This window comes from Bos taurus, chromosome 25, assembly GCF_002263795.3.
Source record: "Bos taurus isolate L1 Dominette 01449 registration number 42190680 breed Hereford chromosome 25, ARS-UCD2.0, whole genome shotgun sequence".
Classification (NCBI taxonomy): Eukaryota; Metazoa; Chordata; class Mammalia; order Artiodactyla; family Bovidae; genus Bos; species Bos taurus.
In genome coordinates, this window is record NC_037352.1 from 26,438,263 (window position 1) to 26,457,324 (window position 19,062).

Consider the following 19,062-nt stretch of genomic DNA (forward strand, 5'->3'; position numbering starts at 1 on the left):
GACTTTCGCGGGAGCTTTTTGTTTCTTCTCGGCCACCGTCCCGTCCCCCTCCCACTCCAGCGGTTTATTTACAATCCTGCGCTGCTTCGTGTTTTCCCAAAGATGGCGCCCAAAGAAGTTTACCGGCTGAGCTTGTGGCCCATCCCAAGGGCAATTATACCCCGGCCCCGCCCCCGTAGTCCCAAGAATCAGGCTGAAGCAATGGAGTGAAAACTGTATTTACAAGACAAGCAGTTACACAAGGACTTAAAAAAAAAAAACAACGGGGGGATGCAAAGGAGGGGAGCCGGCAGTCAGGAGGGGCCACAGCCTTGGCCCGCGGCAAGACCCAGGATGTTTGCCTGCAACACAGAAAGGAAGGGGAGAGCAGGTTTAGAGCCGGCAGGGCACAAGCCAGGGGAACAAGGGGGCCCGAGCCGCGAGCTCACCTTCAGGAACGACTCCATCTGTTTCCCTGATATACCCTCCACGCGTTCCAGGTCCTCAACCTGGCAGGACAACAGCGATGGGGAAGGGTCTAGGCCAGGTTTCCCCCACCCAACTCCATTCCAGGACTGTCCTCCCTGGGCCATTACCTGGCTGAAGGGGCCATGGAGCTCCCTCCAGCCCACGATGAGCTGAGCCTTCTTTTGGCCAATGCGCTGCAGGCTGCGAAGATCACGGGCTGAGCCTTCGTTCAGCAGATCTAATATTTTTTGGCGACCATGGGCCAGTAGCTCTGGGCTGATCTGCAGCTCCCAGCCGTCCTCAGCCTTCTCTGGCTGTGATGCATCCAGGGACTCCAGCTATTGAGGCAGGAGGTGAGTGACAGAAACAGCAGAGTTTGCTGTTCGGCCCGTGGCAGTGAACCGCTCTGGACTCCTCTGCCAAGGATAGAAGTCTTAACAGCAGCTACCCGCCCGCCCTCCCCGGCCTCTATTTCCCTCCTGTCCAGTGTCTGTCCGACACCCCTCCCTCTTGTCACTCTGGCGTGATTCCCAATTTATCTGATCTGTGAAAGAGTAGAATAGAGTTGTGATGATCAAATGAGATAATGAATGTAAAACACACAGTAAGCTCTTAAATCTGGTCCGTCATTTCTGAAAAGGAAAGAGTAAGTTCTTTCATCTTCAGGAAGCCACATAAGACAAAGTACTCAACAAATGACTCTCAACTGATGTCATCTCAGTTTAAAAACTGAGGTGAGTCTTTCAGTGTTATTTCTTGACTGTTTAGTTGTCTGCCTAAGTGGGCTCTGTAGTTTGTAGAGGGCAGGACCCAGGCTACACACTGTGCCAAGCAGCTGATAGAGTGCAAGCCATGGGAAGAAAAAAAAATAACAGGTGATGGATAGCCATCCTGCTAGGTACATTCATATTACCACATTTCATCCTAAATGCGCTGTAAGGCATTCTGAGGGTGAGCAACATGGAGGGGTTGTAAATAGCTGATAAGTGTTTGGAGAGGCCACGTAACTCTGTGGCCAGTCCTCTTCCCACTAGAGGTCTCTGCCTCTCCTGGGCTCTAGGTGTAGCCTAAGCCTGCAGCTGCTCTCACCTTTCTCTTCCGGCCTTTCTTCTTCAGGATATGGATCTTCGCATTTGGGGATGCTGCCTGCTCCTGAACTGAAAGTAAGAATCATGAGCTGGAGTCAGAGCAGAGGCCACTTTTCAGCCCCCCGGTAGCCATTTGGTCTTCCATTACTGATTCCTCAGTTCCCCTCCACCCCAAATTAACCTTCTCTTTTGTTTCCATTGGATCTTTCTCATACTTGTACATGAAGGTAATCTCAGTTGGTCTTTCATGATAATCAGTCATGCACTGGTCAGTCTACCCCACTGTACTCAATGAGAGCAGTACACCCAGCTCTTATTTCATATCCACTTTCCCCCTTTCCATCATGGTGGGAGGACATGAGTGACATAAGGACAGCTGCTCCAAATACCACCTTCCTTCCAAGGTCTCGGTTATCTGGGCCCTTCTGGCCCCTACAGCCAAACTTACTCAGTTGTAGAGGCATTACCACTGCCTTTTTGAGGGGCTTAGCCACTGTGACTGTACGGCGAGCAAGGGGTCGGAGCATTGTGGTAGAGTAGTTCTCTTTCTCCTTGGGATCAGCAGCCTCCTGGGCCAGCACTTTGGCTTCTAGTTCTTTTTGCTTCATCTTAAGCCTCTGTTAGAAAGGATCAGGGAGAGAGATGATCCAGAACCAACTTTAAGGCAGTGGGTTAGCAAAGTGAGTGTGCAGGGCTCCAAGGCCTTAGAAGAGCAGAGTGAGCACCAACAAGATAAAGTACCAGGACAATTGGAGCCCAGGGTATTAAGGGCTTTCTAATGATCAGGGAAATAGATGGGGAAACAGTGCAAACAGTGTCAGACTATTTTTGGGGGCTCCCAAATCATTGCAGATGGTGATTGCAGCCATGAAATTAAAAGACACTTACTCCTTGGAAGGAAAGTTATGATCAACCTAGACAGCATATTAAAAAGCAGAGATATTACTTGGCGAACAAGGGTGCGTCTATTCAAGGCTATGGTTTTTCCAGTGGTCATGTATGGATGTGAGAGTTGGACTGTGAAGAAAGCTGAGCGCGGAAGAACTTGATGCTTTTGAACTGTGGTACTGGAGAAGACTCTTGAGAGTCCCTTGGACTGCAAGGAGATCCATCCAGTCCATCCTAAAGGAGACCAGTCCTGGGTGTTCATTGGAAGGACTGATGCTGAGGCTGAAATTCCAATATAGCCACCTCATGCGAAGAGCTGACTCATTGGAAAAGACCCTGATGCTGGGAGGGATTGGGGGCAGGAGGAGAAGGGAACGACAAAGGATGAGATGGCTGGATGGCATCACCGACTTGATGCAGAAGAGTTTGGGTGAACTCCAGGAGTTGGTGATGGACAGGGAGGCCTGGCGTGCTGCGATTCATGGAGTTGCAAAGAGCTGGACACGACTGAGCGACTGAACTGAATGATCAGGGCTGCCCAGAGGTGGAAGGAGCTTCTTTGTGAAATACTGAAGGGAAAGGCTATTCAAGCGGAGAGTCCTGACTTAATTTGATCCGGGTTTTAGCAAATGGCAATGTCCTACACTTGTACCTGGAATTTTTTTCTCTTGCCCCCTCACATAGGATCTCAATTATTTTTCAAAGTTCAGCCATATTAAGGACATTCAAGCAGAAGCTAGAGAACTGAGGGATTCCAGTGTTGGGTGAAAACTGGATGCTGGTCCAGCCTTTCCGGTCCTTCCCTATCTGAAGATCCTCTGACTGCTTCTCAAGGTCAGCAGGAATCCCAGCCCCAACCTTCAACACTTACCTCAATTTCCAAATCCTTCTCTTCCACCGTCTTCATGAGCACCATCCGCTCTCGCTTTGGGGTGCTCAGCAGAGGGGTCCCCTGGCTCCCCTGGGAGCCCAGCAGACGGTCCAAGCTTAGAAGGCGCTCAAGCATTGCCGGATCCATGCTGCTTAGCTTCTGTAGAGGGCTGAGCACACAAAGAGGTTACTCCCCACTTACCTCTTCTCTCATCATCCTCTCCAGCAGCAGGATTCCCCTCATCCTGCCTTAACTTGGTGTTTCTATGGTTCCAGAACCCTACTATTAACTTGCTGGCAACCCTGTACAAGTTATCCAGACACCCTGGGTGCAGTGTCTTCTTCAGGTGAATGGGGATCAATCACTACTTGTTCAGGTAAACCTCTCAAGGAGGCCAGGAGATCAAATGAGAAGAAGCATTTCATGACCACTGAATGGCAGGTATTCATGGGATCTAAGACATCCCCCTGCCCTGAGGCACTCACTGTCGAACAGTAAGAGAGCATAAGGTGACTGCAAGGGCCATCAGTGTGCCTGTTCATTTGGAGGAGCAGTTGGTGCAAGATTCACAGAGGAAGTCATCTTAAGCAGGGCTCTGAAAACCCCTGAAGACCTCAAATGCCAAGCCTTTCTCCTGTGGGCAGTAGGAAAAGCCTATTCAAATGGAGACCTGACTTAATCTGAACATGGTAACATTTGTTTCTTCTGTCTGGAATTTCCCCCTCAATGACAATTGAGATCAATGACAATCTGATCTCAATTGTCATTCAAAGTCAGTTTGATGCTACCTTTCTGGTGATGCCAGCTTGGCTGTGTATCTTCTTTCCTACACTATGAACTAGCTTCTCAAGGATAGAAACTGCCCTGTTCTTTAGATACAAGGGCCTCGGAGAGCAGGATTAGAAAGTACAGGTGAATACAGAAGTCATTTCTTCTTTCCTGGCTGTAGCAGAACAAAATGATCCTCCTTATCGTGCTCTGTACTGTCGACCTTTCGTCATATACAACGTTCCTGTCTTGCTTCCTCTACTGAAATGTGAGCCCGCTGAGGTCAGGGTGTGTTTAGGTCTGATGTGTCCCTATCTGGCAGAGACCTTGCTTGTTCACGTGTTTTACAGATGCGCATGTGTGTATGTTTCTCTTGAGTCTGTACACATAGGAGAGGGGACTGCTGACAACAGTTTAAGAAGGACAAGATCGAGAGATGGGGTTCCGAGTGAACACAAGTACCCAAGCGCTTTTTGCCATCCTTTCTAAAATAGTGAGTTGGTCAAAAAGTTCCGGTTTTTCTGTAAGATGCTATGAAAAAACCTGAATGAATCTTTTGGCCAACCTGATACAACTGTCCCCTGGGGCAGAATGTGCACTAATCCTTGGCCTCCTCAGGTCACCTCTGTTCAGTTGTCTTAGGACTTAAGAGAGTTGAGAAGCTTTATTGGAGCTAGGGGTAGAAAAAGGACAAAGATCAAGATGCAAGTGGTTCATTGGAAGGCTAGGTGGCCAGACGCAGAAAGCCAAGACCACTGAACAGGGGTGACTTGAACATGAGTGCATACTGGGCCATGAGGTGGGGCTATCAGAACAGGAAAGGAGGTCACACACCTCCCTGGTTTAGAGAGGCCTTGTTTGGATTGAGGGTAGAAGCAGGGCAAAGTTAGGACAGCAGCTGACCCCATGGAAAGTTACAGAAAGGCTGGACCCTGGACACACAGACTGAGTCTCAATGAGACATCTTTCTTTTTATCTCCTTTGCTCTGCTTTATTCTTGGGACCTGAAAGACCTGATCCTCATTACTTCTTGAATCAGAAGCGAAAGTGCTCATCCTTGAAACATTGGTGCCAAAATGTGAGATTTTGCTGACTGCCTAAATGAGTTGGAAAATAGAAAAGGGGGATGGGGGTGGCGGCTAGGAGCTCAAGGAGCCTCCTTATGACCCCTGATAGCAGCATCAAGGCTGGAGATTGCAATGAATTCAGTAGAGTAGGATTTTGGCTGAATCCAGTGGAAGAACAAGTTCACAACTCAAGGATCCAACAGACTAAATCCACAGCCACTCTGCACCCAACCCGGACGCAACAGGAAAGGGAATATGCCCAAGACCCCTCCCTCTCTGCTCACCTGAGTTTCTGGGAGGCAGAGGCTGGAGCTATTGGGAGTTCGGGACTCTCAGTTTCCTCTTCCTCAGGGCCTCGGGCTCTCTTTGCCTCTGATGGGCCTAGCAGTTCTTTCTGAGACAATTTAACAGGTGCCAAGACTAGGGGAAGATGGCAGGGTGGGGAAAGAGGGGGTGTCAATTTCTGTGCTGATCCTTGGTGGATTCAGCAAACTCCCCAGGTATCCAGCCTTGGCCTGTCCACTCCAGTCCACCCCAGTCCTCACCAGGAAGCTGCAGGCTCTCATTGGTAAAAGGCCGGTTGATCACCTCCTTGGACCTGGCTGCAAAGTTGAGTGCAGAGACTGTGTCCAGATAGAAGCGTCTCTCAGGGGCAATGTTGGCAATGAGGATGCTGTGAGCTGAGCCACCCAGAGAGTCCTGAGAGACGGCGACAGGGCAGGGTGGGTAGGTCAGTAGCCTCACCTTCCCCCTCCCTGACCACTGCTCCCCGATACCCCGGCAGGCCTGAGAACCCCCTTCTCCAGCCCCTTTTACCCGAGATGGGAGGCCTGACCTGCAACAAGCGAGTGAGCTTGCTGTCCCGGTAGGGCACCCGAGGGAGGCCCTGGTTCAAGGCATCCACCACCTTGCCTAATACAAACAGGGAGGTGTTGATGGCTCCACTCTCCTTCAGCCTCAGGCCCTTGTTGCCTGTGCGCCGGTTGTCCTCTGAGCCAGCCAAGTCAATCAAGTAGAGTTTCCCTTCCCGCTGGCGAAATGGGGCCAGGCGTTCTCGCTGATCCACCTGGGGGCAAGAGCAAGGGCCCCCATTTAGTTCAAATTCCGGGGGCTCTGCAGGTCCTCACCCCTGTCGGGGGTGGAGGAGGAGTCTCACCTTAACCAGGAGCACAGCATGACTGCGGGAAGAGCGCTGGTTGAGCCGGGTGGCTCCCACAGTCCGATTTCGACTGGCTGGCAGGAAGTGCCGCTCAAAATCAGCAAAGCTAGTGATGGGCTTCTGCGTGAGGCCCGGAATCAGGATATTTCCTCGGCAGTCTTCTCGGATCACCAGGTCTCCCGATGAAGGTTCCAAGAGGTCTAATACCTATGTGAGCAGTGAGGGGTAGGGCCAATTCTCCACTTACAGGCTGCCTACTTCCTGCCTGTGGTTCTCATTTTCTTTGCTGGATTCTCAGAGTTGTGCCATCTGCTACCCCAACCTCTGTCTTTCCAGGTGTCCTTGCTAGATCAAAGCTTCATGTTCCAGAACCGGGTCTGATTTTTACCTTTTGTTTCTTCCCTCACCAGTCAGAAAGGGCCCTTGAGGACTTCCCGGTGGTCCAGTGGCTAAGACTCCACACTCCCAGTGCAGGGGGCCTGGGTTCGATCCCTGGTCAGGGAACTAGATCCCACATGGCAACTAAAGATCCCACATGTGCCGCACCTAAGACCCTGAGCAGCCAAATGAATATTTAAAAATGGGGCCAGGGGGCTCACCTTTTCCTGGTAGATCTCTAAGTAGGACATAGTGACAGAGAGGGCCCACGGCCGGCCCTCAGCACCCTCCTCCCTCGTGAGCTGCAGGAGGTCCATGAGAGCTCGAGGAATCACCCCAGGCTGTTCTGGGCTGCCCAGCATCGTATGCGTCTTCCCTGGGGAAAGAGTGGAGAGAGCTGTGAGATTTTCTTCCCCATTCCCGAGTCCCTTCTGGCCCAGGGCTGCTCTGTATCTGGCCTCCTCACCTGCCCCTGTGGGCCCATAGGCGAGCACACTGGCATTCTGCCCTTCCAGCAAGTGCCTCAGGATGGGCTGCACCGATCCTGCATAGATGTCCTGCTGAGAGCTCCTCTCCCCGTAGAAAGCATCAAACCTGAGGGCAGGAAGAAAGGCGGGACTCAGTGGTGGGTTCCATTCTCACCCAGGTCTAGAGGATAAAACTGGTCTCACATTTAAGGGTCTCTATTCTTCTTGCACAAAGATCTAAGAAAGTGCCCACTGAACACCCATTCTGTCCCAGTCTCTGTATTGCTGTAGAAACACAGAGAGAAATAATTTGGTATTCCTGCTCTTAGGAGTTCTGCAGTCTGGTGGCAGAGATACCCACACTTTGCTGCGACTCAGGAAACAAAGATGAGAATGCACTAGAAGGAGTAACATTCTGCCTGGGGAAGGAGGATTTTTGCCAGAGAGAGAAGAGAAAGATACTCTAAGTGTCAAAAATAGCACACAAGACGTGGTATAAAAGGGCCAGGCTTCCCAATCCTTTTTCACATCAAAGAATTTATAGCAAGTGGCATCTGTACACCACCATGGAGTAAAGACTAGATGAGACTTGACACACCTGAGGCTTAGTCACTGTCCTCTGATGGAGAAGCTTTGGTTGAGGCAGGGATTAGCACAGATATAAGTGGAGGGTAGCATGTGCTGGGGGAAATGAGGCTGGAAAGAAACTGAAGCCGAGTTGTCAAGGGCCTAGAACAAGGTTGGCAAACTTTTTCCATAAGAAGCCAGATAGTAGATATTTGGGGCTCTGTGGACTACATGGTTCCTTTCACAACTGCTCACCCGTCACTGTAGTCAGGCAGAAAGCAGCCGCAGATAGTATGTAAATAAATGAGCATGACTATATTCCAGTAAAGCCTTATTTACACAAAGTCTGCTGACAGATTTCACCTGCAGATCTTAGTTTCCCATCCTCTAGCCTAGAATGACAGGCCGAGGAGCCTGAACTTTAAATCTCCCAAGGAATTTTAAAATAGCTGTGAGCTCTATCCCCCAAACGTGGGTGGTCTTATCTGACACCACCCAGCCGCAGCCTGGGTTGGCCAGCTGGTCTATGTTTCCCCAATCCTTCCCACCCCTCCCCAGAGGGCCGAGCTGGACTCCCTAGCTCGCCTTCGCTGCTCCTTCCCCACTTTGGGCCTGCTTCCCTCCAAGACTGTGAACAGCAACGTGTGTCTGACTCAGCCTCTAGCCCTCCCTACACTCTCCTAGAGAGGCCCTATCACAGTGGGCACCCGTGAATATTACCTGCAACGAAGGTGTGGCAAACAAAGCTGCACGAAGGAAGGAAGAAGGATCCTCAGGAGGAGGTCTGAGAAATCGCTTCTGGGTAAGTGATAGTGTGAGCAGGCCTAGGAGAGAGATCGGGAGGGAGTGTGGCCTGAACCTTACTGGTATTTGAGAGTCTCCTGGTGGTTCCTCCAGTTGGCAATCTCCAGAGAACAGCTGTCCAGGCCCCGCACACAGGGGGTGTCGTTTTCTCCAGCTGTCCCATCCACAAAGGGCCGCAGTCTCACAGCTACCCTCACTCGAGCTGGAGGTGGGCGCCGGCCAGCGCCCACCTTGCTTAGCCGACAGCGACCGGCTCCTAGAAGATCATTTTTAGGTGTGAAGTATGGTGGCAGCTTTGGTGAGAGATAAAAGTAGGAGTGGGCTTCCCAAGTGGCACTAGTCGTAAAGAACCCACCTGCCAATGTGGGAGATGTAAGAGACACAGCTTCGAACCCTAGGTTGGGAAGATCCCCTGGAGAAGGGCATGGCAACCCACTCCAATATTCTTGCCTGGGAAATCCGATGGACAGAGGAGCCTGGCGGGCTACAGTCCATAAGGTTGCAAAGAGTGTGACACAACTGAGCACACACGAATACACAAGGGTAGGAATCTTGGAGGTGGAGGTAATTGAGCTGACCCCTGAAGAATGAGTAGGGTCACTGCCAAGCATGTGCAAAACGTATGGAGGGGTGAAAGCACGGCCCCCGTGCAGAACCGCTAAGGCAGGACTGTGTGTGTCCTGTAGGTGAGTCAAGCACAGAAAGGCAGGATGGAAGAGAAAGATGAATCAAATACACGGTCTCAGGCAGGGTGCAGTGGGGGGCTGAAGGAGAGAGATTATCTATGGCTGGAACCATAAACCAGATCGTGTACCTTAGCAAACATTCACATTTATGAAGCACTGGCTAAGTGCTGCTGCTGCTGCTGCTAAGTCCCTTCAGTCGTGTCCGACTAAGTGCTAGCACACTTTAACTTCCATGGTGTCCCTGAAAGCTAGCTTCTGTCAGTCCTATTTACCTGTGAAGATGCTCACAGAGGTGCAGCCGTTCTCCAAGCACCTCGGTGTCTTAGGCCTGGAGCCCTGTGGCTATAACTGTATCTTGAACCATAACCTACATTGTGTCTTCTTTGCTATTCAGAGGAATAAACAGGGCCTAAAGGCTGAGTAAAACCCCAACATCTTAGTAGACTAAGAGACTCCCCCCGCCCACCCAGAACCTTGACAACAGAGGCAGGGAAGGAAGCCTGAAGACTGTGTCCCAGAGATCCCCCTGGGAGGGTCAGGGGACCACGGCTCATTTCAGGGGATGCTCTTTGAACCCTGGCCGTGCTGGGTGTGTCTGCGAGGTTGGCCTCTGTTCCTATCTTCAGTAAGTAGGTATAAGTGGGTGTAAATTGTGATGTGTATACAAATAACCTAAAGGATCTAAAGATTCTGCATTTCTAGCAACTTCTAGGTAATGCTTATGCTGCAGTGGGACATTGAATTGTCAAGGTGTGGCAGACCAGGACCTCACGGGATTTTTCTAGGATTAAGGAAGTGGACATTTGCCCCATCTAAAAACCAGTCACTGAACTCCCTGACCTTTCCGTGCCTCTATTCTTGCCTGGAGTTTCTTATATATATAAGTTTGTACATACATACATATGTCCCCCTGCACAAACTGTTAAGTATGGTTTTCTCTCTGTGGAGGGTCATGTGGGTTTATTTTCTATGTTACCCAGTTCTGTAATGCTGTAACATTTGTAGTAAAAAATAACAGGACTTCCCTGGTGATCCAGTGGTTAAGTGCTTCCATTACAGAAGCTGTGAGTTCAATCCCGGGTCAGGGAACTAAGATCCTGCATGCCAAGCAGTGTGGTCAAAAAATTAAAAAAAAACAAAAAAAAAACACGACACTGTGGACAACTTTGGAAAGGATAAAGTTAAGAGGCAGCCTCCAGTCCCACAGCTTGCAAAGGCACTAACATGCAGTGCTTCTCTGTGTTAAGTTTTCTGTTTAGTTTGCTTCTCATAATTAAATCTAAGTCATCTGGGAGTGGCGGGGGGGGGGGGTAGTTATTTTTATCATCAAAAAAACACAAGATACAACTGGAAAAAAAAAAAAAGGGCTTTTCTTTCTGTGAGCTGAAAAAATCTATGAGGTAGGTATTTCTGTATTTCAGATACTATACTATAGCTGATAGCTAACAACAGAATTCAAATCTAGATTCCACCTCCAAAAATCTGCTTTTAATGAGGATGTCGTATTGCCTCCCTGTCACATACCAATTGGGAAAGTTCTTGGTAGCTCTGACTCTCCATTTTTGCTGGCGGTGGCAGCTGGTTGCTGGGACCCACGGACCTCATATTAAGGTAGCAGGCTGGTATCTGTGGCCAACATAGAAGCAGCAGGACAGGCTACCCCAGGAAGAATCTTTTATGTAAGTAAGGTATACCCACAACAGACGGCCTGTTCCAAACACTAGGCCTCCGTTCCTTCATCTGACAAATGAAGCTAGCAACCCCATTTCTCACTTTAAAGTTTACGAAGCACTTGGGCATCGAGTTTTCATTTGACCCTCATGGCAGTCCTGAAAGTCAGAAGGAAGTAGAAACATGCAGATGAGAAAACTAAGACTGCAAAGAGGTCAATGACTTCTCAAAACTCTGTGCAGGAACTTCCCCTGGCCTGTCTTTCCCAGGTTTTTTTCAGTGACAGCAGGGATAGTAGATACAGAAGCACTCAAAGAAGCTCAGTGAGCAGTACAAGGGGAAGGGGAAGTCTGTGGTGATGCAGAAAGAGTATAGACTCTGGCTAGACAGAGCTGGATTTCAATTCCAGCTCTAACACTTATCAGCTTGTGACCTTGGGCAAGTGACTTAACACCCATGAGCCCCAGTTTTCTTGTCTATAAAATAGGGCGAGGAGGGCCTTGGAAGAATCTTAATGAGGATTAAAAGAAGTAACATGTAAAATGTCAACACAGTAACTAGTACATAGTAAGTAGGTTGGTAACAATTCTAGTTAAGATGGCCTAGGTTCAAATCCTAGCTCTGCCACTTAACAACTAACTAAATAACCTGGGGAAATGATTTTCCATCCCTATGCCTCAATTTCCACAACCTGTCAAAATGGGGATAAATAAAAATACTTGTTGGGTTCTTATGGCAGTAAATAAGGTCATTCACATAAAAGTGCTTAGAACAGCAATAGCATTGGTGTGTGTGTATATGCTCAGTTATATTCTTTATGACCCCACGGACTGTATGTAGCCTGCTAGGCTCCTCTGTCCATGGAATTTTCCAGGCAAGAATACTGAGTGGGTTGCCATTTCTTAGTCCAGCGGATCCTCCCGACCCAGGGATCAAACCCGTGTCTCTTGTGTCTCCTGCCAACTGGCAGGCGGATTCTTTACCTCTGCGCCACCTGGGAAGCACAACAGCACTGGTACTTGATAAAAACCCAGTAAGCATCTTGTTATATATTCATCCATTTTCCAAATGAGGAAATGGCAGCATAGAGAGGTTAGCTAGCTTGCCCATAGTCAATAGCTAGCTAGTGACAGAGCTTCAGATGAAGGTCTAACTCTAAAGTGCATTATGTGATTCCTGGGCCTTCTTAGACCCTACATCCCCATGGGCCTCAGAGTCAGAGACAAGTTCCTCTACTAGCTGTGTGACCTTGGGAAGGCTTCTTTCTTAACCTCTTCAAACCGCAGTTTCTTTTTTTAAAAATAACAGTATCTACCTCATAAGATTGTGAGGAGCCAGAGAAATAACGTACATACAATGTTTTAACACAGTGCCAGCATAAGCACTCAGCAGATGTCAGCTATTGTAATTAACACATTTCTCTTGCTACTCCCTTCAAGGCAGCAACTCACTCCTGCCCTCATCATTCACAGGGTCACCAGTGACCTCTTTACTGCTAGAGCCCACAGCCGGGTTCAGTCCCCATCCTGTTTGACTTCCCTGCAGTATTCAACACCCCAGATCCACTTTCCTTTGGAAAATACACTTTTCCCTTAGTTTTCCTGCCACCCACCAGCTGTCTAGTCACTCCTTAGTTTCTTCCAGTCTTAGATGTTTTCCCTTAGCTCCTTCTATCCTCTTTCTAGATCAGGGTTGCTCAATTCCTGCACTATTGATATTGTGGGCTGGATAATTCTTTGGGGATGGGGCTCCCCTATGCATTGTAGGAAGTTTAGCACATACCCCACCACCATGACCACTGCAACAACCAATAACGTCTCCAGATATCACAAGTGTCCCCATGGAGAACACAATTGCCCCCAGTTGAGAACACCATTACTGACTGACTAATTTCACAGGCATGTCACCTGTGCTCCTGACTTCAATTACCATCTCAAGGCTAATGACGCCTAATTGACACCTCCACACCAGAGTGCTCTCTGCTGCCCTGACACCTCCTCTCACATGGTATTTCAAACTCCACTGTCTTAAACTGAATCCTTCCCCATCCCTCTGCAACCCCATCTTCCCTCTACGCTCTCTAACATAAATAAATGGAACCAACCCCAAAGATCGGAGAGGCTTTCTTAACTCCATCTTCTCTCTCATTTCTCACACCAGTTCTTCATTAACATATGTTAATTCTACGTTTTTAAAATAAGTCCTCTTCTTTCCTGCTGTGCAGTCTTTGCCAAGGTTGTCTTCATTTCAACAGCCTCCCAACTGGTCTCCTTGCCTCCAGTCTCATTCCCTTCCAATCATTCTCCCTCTACTTCCTCCCTAGCTTCTCCATCACACTCTCCTGTAGCTGTGCATTTGTCTGTCTTTTTCATCTAACTGTGAATTCAGTGAAAACAAGTCTTACTTGGCTTGCCTTTATATTCCCAACATCCAGCACAGAATAGGCTCTCGGGGGTATTTGCTGAACAAAGTAAGATCTGTCAAATGAATACCATAAACTGTGGCCACTGCCATTCTTCCTCCAAAGCTCAGAGTCCAGGGGAAGTTGGAAGGAGGCACACTCACACAACTGCCAATGGTAGAAGAGTCTATTTCACCATAAAAGCCACTTTGAAAAAAATAATATATTTTTTTAAAAAGTCAGTTTGAGGTTGGGCGAAGTTAGCACTTCTAATTATTTCTAATTTCCCCCTCCTCCCATGATTCCCAAGCTTCATTCAACTTAACTCTTCTTTTATTGATTAGGAAATTGAGCCAAAGAGAGCATCTTTGGCCTCTCTTTACAACATAAGAAATAGATCAATTGGTGGTCTTTTCCATCCAACAAAGCCTAGCAAACTTCTATCCAACCTTTGAAACCCCCCTCAAATATCACTTCCTTAATGAAGTCTTCCTAGAATACCCAAGAGTTTACTTCAGATTCTGTGTTCCCTATAGTAGTTTATACATACCTCTCATTGCTTTTCACTATGTTATAGATTTTTATGACTACTGATACAGACTAAAGCTCCTCTAAAGAAGGGACAATATTCACTGAAGCATTTTTGTGATATCTACAATGTACCAGACACAGTGGATCTTGGAAGGCTGAGGGGAGGTTGTGCTCAGATGGCAGGAATATCATGTGCTTGAGCAAAATGGTTAAGAGCAGAGACTCTAGAATCAGATTTGCTGAGTACGAATTCAGACTCCACTATTTACTGGTTGTGTTAACTTTGAGCAAGCTTTTTAACCTATCTATGGTTCTTTGGTTTCTTCATCTGTAAAACAGGAACAATAGTAAACTACCTCATACCAGCACGTAGAGATTAAATGATTATCACCATAACGTACTTACAACTGTGCCTCACTCCTATCAAGGGCTCAACATGTGCTTGACATCCTATTAAATAGCTTTGTTTCCAAACAGGGCCCGACAAACAGTAAGGTCTCAGATAAATTCTATGGTGCCCATTATAATCACTGACCAGAATTCAGTGTACACAAAGACAGAAGAGCAAGATTCTGAATGTCCTAGTAACCTTTCCAACAGTTCTGACTTGCAGGGCTACTAGAAAAAGAAACAGTCCCTACTTCCCTTTTCTGTGATAACAGCACATCTTATGCTGTCAACTCACACTCTGCTGCAGCCCGTCTGAACCTCTTACCTCTCTCAGGGATCTCCCTGAACCCAAACAACACGTCATACAGGAACTATTACCCCAACCAAACGTGTATCTAGATCCCTTTTGTCCCTATGGTTAGAGAATAAAGTTAGCTACTTTTCGCTCGCTTACTCCTGTAATCTTCTGAGATGGGTCACTGTCCCCATTTTATTAACAAAGAAAACTGACGTTCACAGGGAAAAGTGAGCTGGGGTCAAAACTGCGCCGGAACTAGGTCTCAACCCGGGTCTACAGACGGACAGCGAGAGCAGGAAGCAGAACTGCGACTCCCACCCACACTCCCAGCTTTCTCCTCCCCGCCCCCGCGCCATACCGCGGTCTCCGGAACAACTCACCGAGCCCACACTGGACTCCGACCCATCGCCCCGCAAGACTCCAGGCTACAGCAGCCGCCCTGCCCGAGTAGGGCTAACTTACCCGAGATCGCCGCCGCCATCTCGCGTCGCCTCCGCGCCGGGAGCCCCGCGTCCATCCCACTCCCCCACTGGGCCCGCCTCTCTATTCGAATTTCCCGCTGCCCCGCCCTCTCCATTGGTTTTCACCAATCACGGCTACTCGTCGCCGGAAGCTCCATGTATTTGCCTACCACTATCCCGCCCTCTAGAGCTGGCCTCCCGGTCTTTCAAGAAAGTTTCCCCTGGAGGAGAGCGCATGCGCGTACGTCGGCTACTTAGCCGTTGACGTCGGGCCGGCGCTCCCGTGCAAACTCCGCCGCCCTAGGCTTTCGCGACAGTGGCCGTCTGGACCACTAGTGAACGCTGCGGCGTCCTGGGCTCCGAATACCTTCTGGTTTCCAGGGGTAGGTTTGCGTTAAGTGTAGCCTTTTCGCTTCATTTTCCCCCTCAAATAGCTACGAATTGTGGTATGAATTGAGCAAAGGGTGATCGAAGGCATTTAATTGATTTATTGAAAAATTTCTCTGAACTGAATAAAGCTTTCGCTATTTTAGTGGCAGAATAAAAACACGTTACAGGAATAAAGATGTTGCACGGAAAGGGAATTATTCTAAACGACTGGCAGTGATCTCCAGCTTTACAGGTTCTTGCCTCAGAAGTTGTTTCTCGCCTTTGTGGGGCTGGAATCTTTTTGTTTATTTGGGCACTTTGCCGTCAGGGCCAGTCAGCGGTGTAGTCACTGATTTAGGTCAGGACCACGCTGGCTAGATTGTGGATAAATCACGTTGCACTCACTTCTTGCTGAGCCCAAAGCCACTCTGAGGTGTAGAGGCCAGGTGACCTATGTCCTTTTACGTCCTATGTCTGAGCCTAGGAGACCAACTCGGAGGTTCTTTATTTTGTAACTCAGCATGTCCCTGGTCTGTCTAGGCCTGGTTCGTCTCTTACTCAGTGACTTAAATCTTGGTCAGCTTCACCCTTGCTCCCATGTCCTGTGGATCTAGTCTGTTAAATAGTTCCCTAGCCCTTGTGGAAGCTTAACCATCTTTGAGTTCCTGGTAGGGCCCTGGTTTAGACATTATGTCCAACATATCAGAAAACAAATACAACACCAGTGATTCTCAATTTTTTTGGCCTTGGAATGCCTTTGAATTCTTAAAAATTAAGGCTCCAAAGATCTTCTGTTTATATGGGGGAGAAATACCAATAACCTCAGATATGCAGATGACACCACCCTTATGGCAGAAAGTGAAGAGGAACCAAAAAGCCTCTTGATGAAAGTGAAAGTGGAAGAGTGAAAAAGTTGGCTTAAAGCTCAACATTCAGGAAACGAAGATCATGGCATCTGGTCCCATCACTTCATGGGAAATAGATGGGGAAACAGTGGAAACAGTGTCAGACTTTATTTTGGGGGGCTCCAAAAGCACTGCAGATGGTGACTGCAGCCATGAAATTAAAAGACGCTTATTCCTTGGAAGGAAAGTTATGACCAACCTAGATAGCATATTGAAAAGCAGAGACATTACTTTGCCAACAAAGGTCCGTCTAGTCAAGGCTATGGTTTTTCCAGTGGTCATGTATAGATGTGAGAGTTGGCCTGTGAAGAAAGCTGAGTGCCAAAGAATTGATGCTTTTGAACTGTGGTGTTGGAGAAGACTCTTGAGAGTCCCTTGGACTGCAAGGAGATCCAACCAGTCCATTCTGAAGGAGATCAGCCCTGGGATTTCTTTGGAAGGAATGATGCTAAAGCTGAAACTCCAGTCCTTTGGCCACCTCATGCGAAGAGTTGACTCATTGGAAAAGACTCTGATGCTGGGAGGGATTGGGGGCAAGAGGAGAAGGGGACGACAGAGGATGAGATGGCTGGATGGCATCACTGACTCGATGGACATGAGTCTGAGTGAGCTCCGGGAGTTGGTGATGGACAGGGAGGCCTGGCATGCTGTGATTCATGGGGTCGCAAAGAGTCGGACATGACTGAGCTACTGAACTGAACTGAACCGATATATCCATATTTACTGGGTTAGAAATGAATTCAAATTTGAAACATGTATTAATACACTTTAAAAAACTACAGAAACAAATCCATAGAGACAGAAAGTTGATTAGCGATTGGCAGGGGATGGTAAGGAATTGATGAACTGGAACTGTTGCTAATAGATTGAAATTTCTTTCAGGGGTGATGGAAATGTTCTGAAATTAGACAGTGGTGATAGTTGCACAACACAGTGAATGTACTAAAAACCACCAAAATGTACACTTAGAAATGATAAATTTTATGTTATATGAATTATGTCTCCATTTAAAAATTGCCCAAAATTGCAATAATAAACTTTTTACATATAACATAGATAACATTTTAGTTTTTAAAATGACAATTTTCCAAAGCAAAAAAGAAGAGTGACATTGTTTTACCTTTTTACAAACCTAATGTCTGGTTTGAACTTCCCAGGTAATCCAGTGATAAAGAATCCACCTGCCACTGCAGAAGACTCAGGAGCCTCTAGTTCTATCTCTGGGTAGGAAAGATCCCCTGGAGTAGGAAATGGCAACCTTCTCCAGTATTGTTGGCTAGTAAATCCCATGGATTCTGGTCAGTTACAGTCCATGGGGTTGCAAACAGTTGGACACAACTGAGCTTGCACACACAATGTCTGCTTTAAGATGAAATAGCAGGATTCTTACATGTGTTTCTGTAGTCAGTCTGTTGTAATATCACACATTATATAACCTCTTGAAAACTCAGCAATATACTCAAGAAAGAATTTAAGTAAAAAGTTAAATGGTATCTCAGTTTTTTAATGAAAATAGTTTTGACCTTGCAGACCCCTAACTGTCTCAGGAATCTCAAGAACTATTAGATGATTGGCATTTTGGTCTTCCCTGCACTTTACAGAGGACTATTTGGGCTTCCCTAGTGGTGCAGACAGTAAAGAATCTGCCTGCAATGCAGGAGACTTGGGTTGATCTCTGGGTTGGGAAGATCCCAAAGATCCCCTGGAGAAGAGAATGACTACCCACTCCAGTATTCTTGCTTGGAGAATTTCATGGACAGAGGAACTTGAAGGGCTACAGTCCATGGGGGTCACAAAGAGTCAGACACGACTGAGCAATTAACACTTCCATTCAGGTTTTCACATCTGTTGTCAGTCCCCAGATATATGGTAAGATACCTGCCAGAAATAGTGAAAAGAGCATAGCTCAGGGAGTCAGGACTTCTAAAATAAAAAAATAGCTTAGGTACAGGGCTTTGTTGCCAGGCACCTGGGGTCAAGATATTTAACCTCTTTGTGCCTTAATTTCCTTATCTCTTGAAAGGGAATGATGGTTGGATCTACTTCCTAGGGATCTGCGTCTGCCTGGTGGCAATTCCAATTGTTAAACACCTGATATTCCAAGAGAAACAATTAAAAAAAAAAAAAAAAAAACCTTCCAAACTAGATCCTTAAGTAGCCAAGAAGAGCAAAGTTGGATATAAGAGCTGACACCAGGGTCTTTCCTGGTGGTCCGGTGGCTAAGGCTCTGTGCTCCCACTGCAGGGAGCCCAGGTTCAATCCCTGGTCGGGGAACTAGATCCTACATGCCACAGCTAAGAGTTCGAATGCTGCAAATAAAGATCCTGCCTGCCTCAACAAAGATCGAAGATCTTACGTACTACAACTAAGAGCTGACACAGCCAAATAAATAAAGAAAATAAACATTAAAAAAAACTCAATGAGTCCAAAAGCTATTTAGTTTTTCTTTTGTACTCCGCATCTCAGAGAATATCTTTCTTCCCAGATGTCCAAGCTACTGATGTGGTAGTTCTAAATTCTCTTTCACTCACCCTCTTGCATTTACTTATCAATTCTTCTGAGCCTATCTTCCCCCTCAAATCTCTCAAATTCTTCCCTTTCCTCTCTTTCTCATGTTATTGCCTTTGTACAGACATTATCATTTCTGATCTAGAACTAGTCTCTTAACTGTTTTATCTCATCCTGCTTTATCTTTCTTCCATTTCCCCAATTTACACCAGAAAAATGATGTACAGCTTATCAATCCAATGGGCAAAATTTGATTCGGTGCCATCCCATAGCCCATAAAGTTTAAATAGTTCAGTATTATGTTCATGGTTCCTGCCTTTCTGTGAGGCTTCTTCTTT

The 19,062-nt window shown here is 47.4% G+C and overlaps 1 protein-coding gene across 2 annotated transcripts; it reads right to left on the reverse strand.

Moving 5' to 3' along the window:
* Positions 1 to 202: 202 nt before the first annotated feature.
* KIF22 (kinesin family member 22) lies at positions 203 to 15,026 on the reverse strand. Of its 2 annotated transcripts, none has more exons than XM_059881207.1 (14): positions 14,199 to 15,026; positions 8,565 to 8,760; positions 7,133 to 7,260; positions 6,888 to 7,042; positions 6,286 to 6,495; positions 5,965 to 6,195; positions 5,675 to 5,828; positions 5,414 to 5,549; positions 3,295 to 3,463; positions 1,984 to 2,152; positions 1,537 to 1,604; positions 576 to 785; positions 429 to 488; positions 203 to 341 (listed from the first exon to the last, which is right to left on the reverse strand). In XM_059881207.1, the coding sequence occupies exons 4-14, from the start codon at positions 7,026 to 7,028 to the stop codon at positions 294 to 296; spliced, it is 1,596 nt and encodes a 531-aa protein (XP_059737190.1). In that variant the 5' UTR covers positions 7,029 to 7,042; positions 7,133 to 7,260; positions 8,565 to 8,760; positions 14,199 to 15,026; the 3' UTR covers positions 203 to 293.
* Between the last annotated feature and the right edge of the window lie 4,036 nt (positions 15,027 to 19,062).

Excerpts from the sequence above, each read along its gene's own strand:
- KIF22 (XM_059881207.1), bottom strand. The coding sequence starts at position 7,028 with ATGCTGGGCAGCCCAGAACAGCCTGGGGTGATTCCTCGAGCTCTCATG. Across the intron at positions 6,496-6,887 it reads TAGAGATCTACCAGGAAAAG|GTATTAGACCTCTTGGAACC; the intron begins GTGAGCCCCCTG and ends CTGCTCACATAG. Across the intron at positions 6,196-6,285 it reads ATGCTGTGCTCCTGGTTAAG|GTGGATCAGCGAGAACGCCT; the intron begins GTGAGACTCCTC and ends TCTTGCCCCCAG.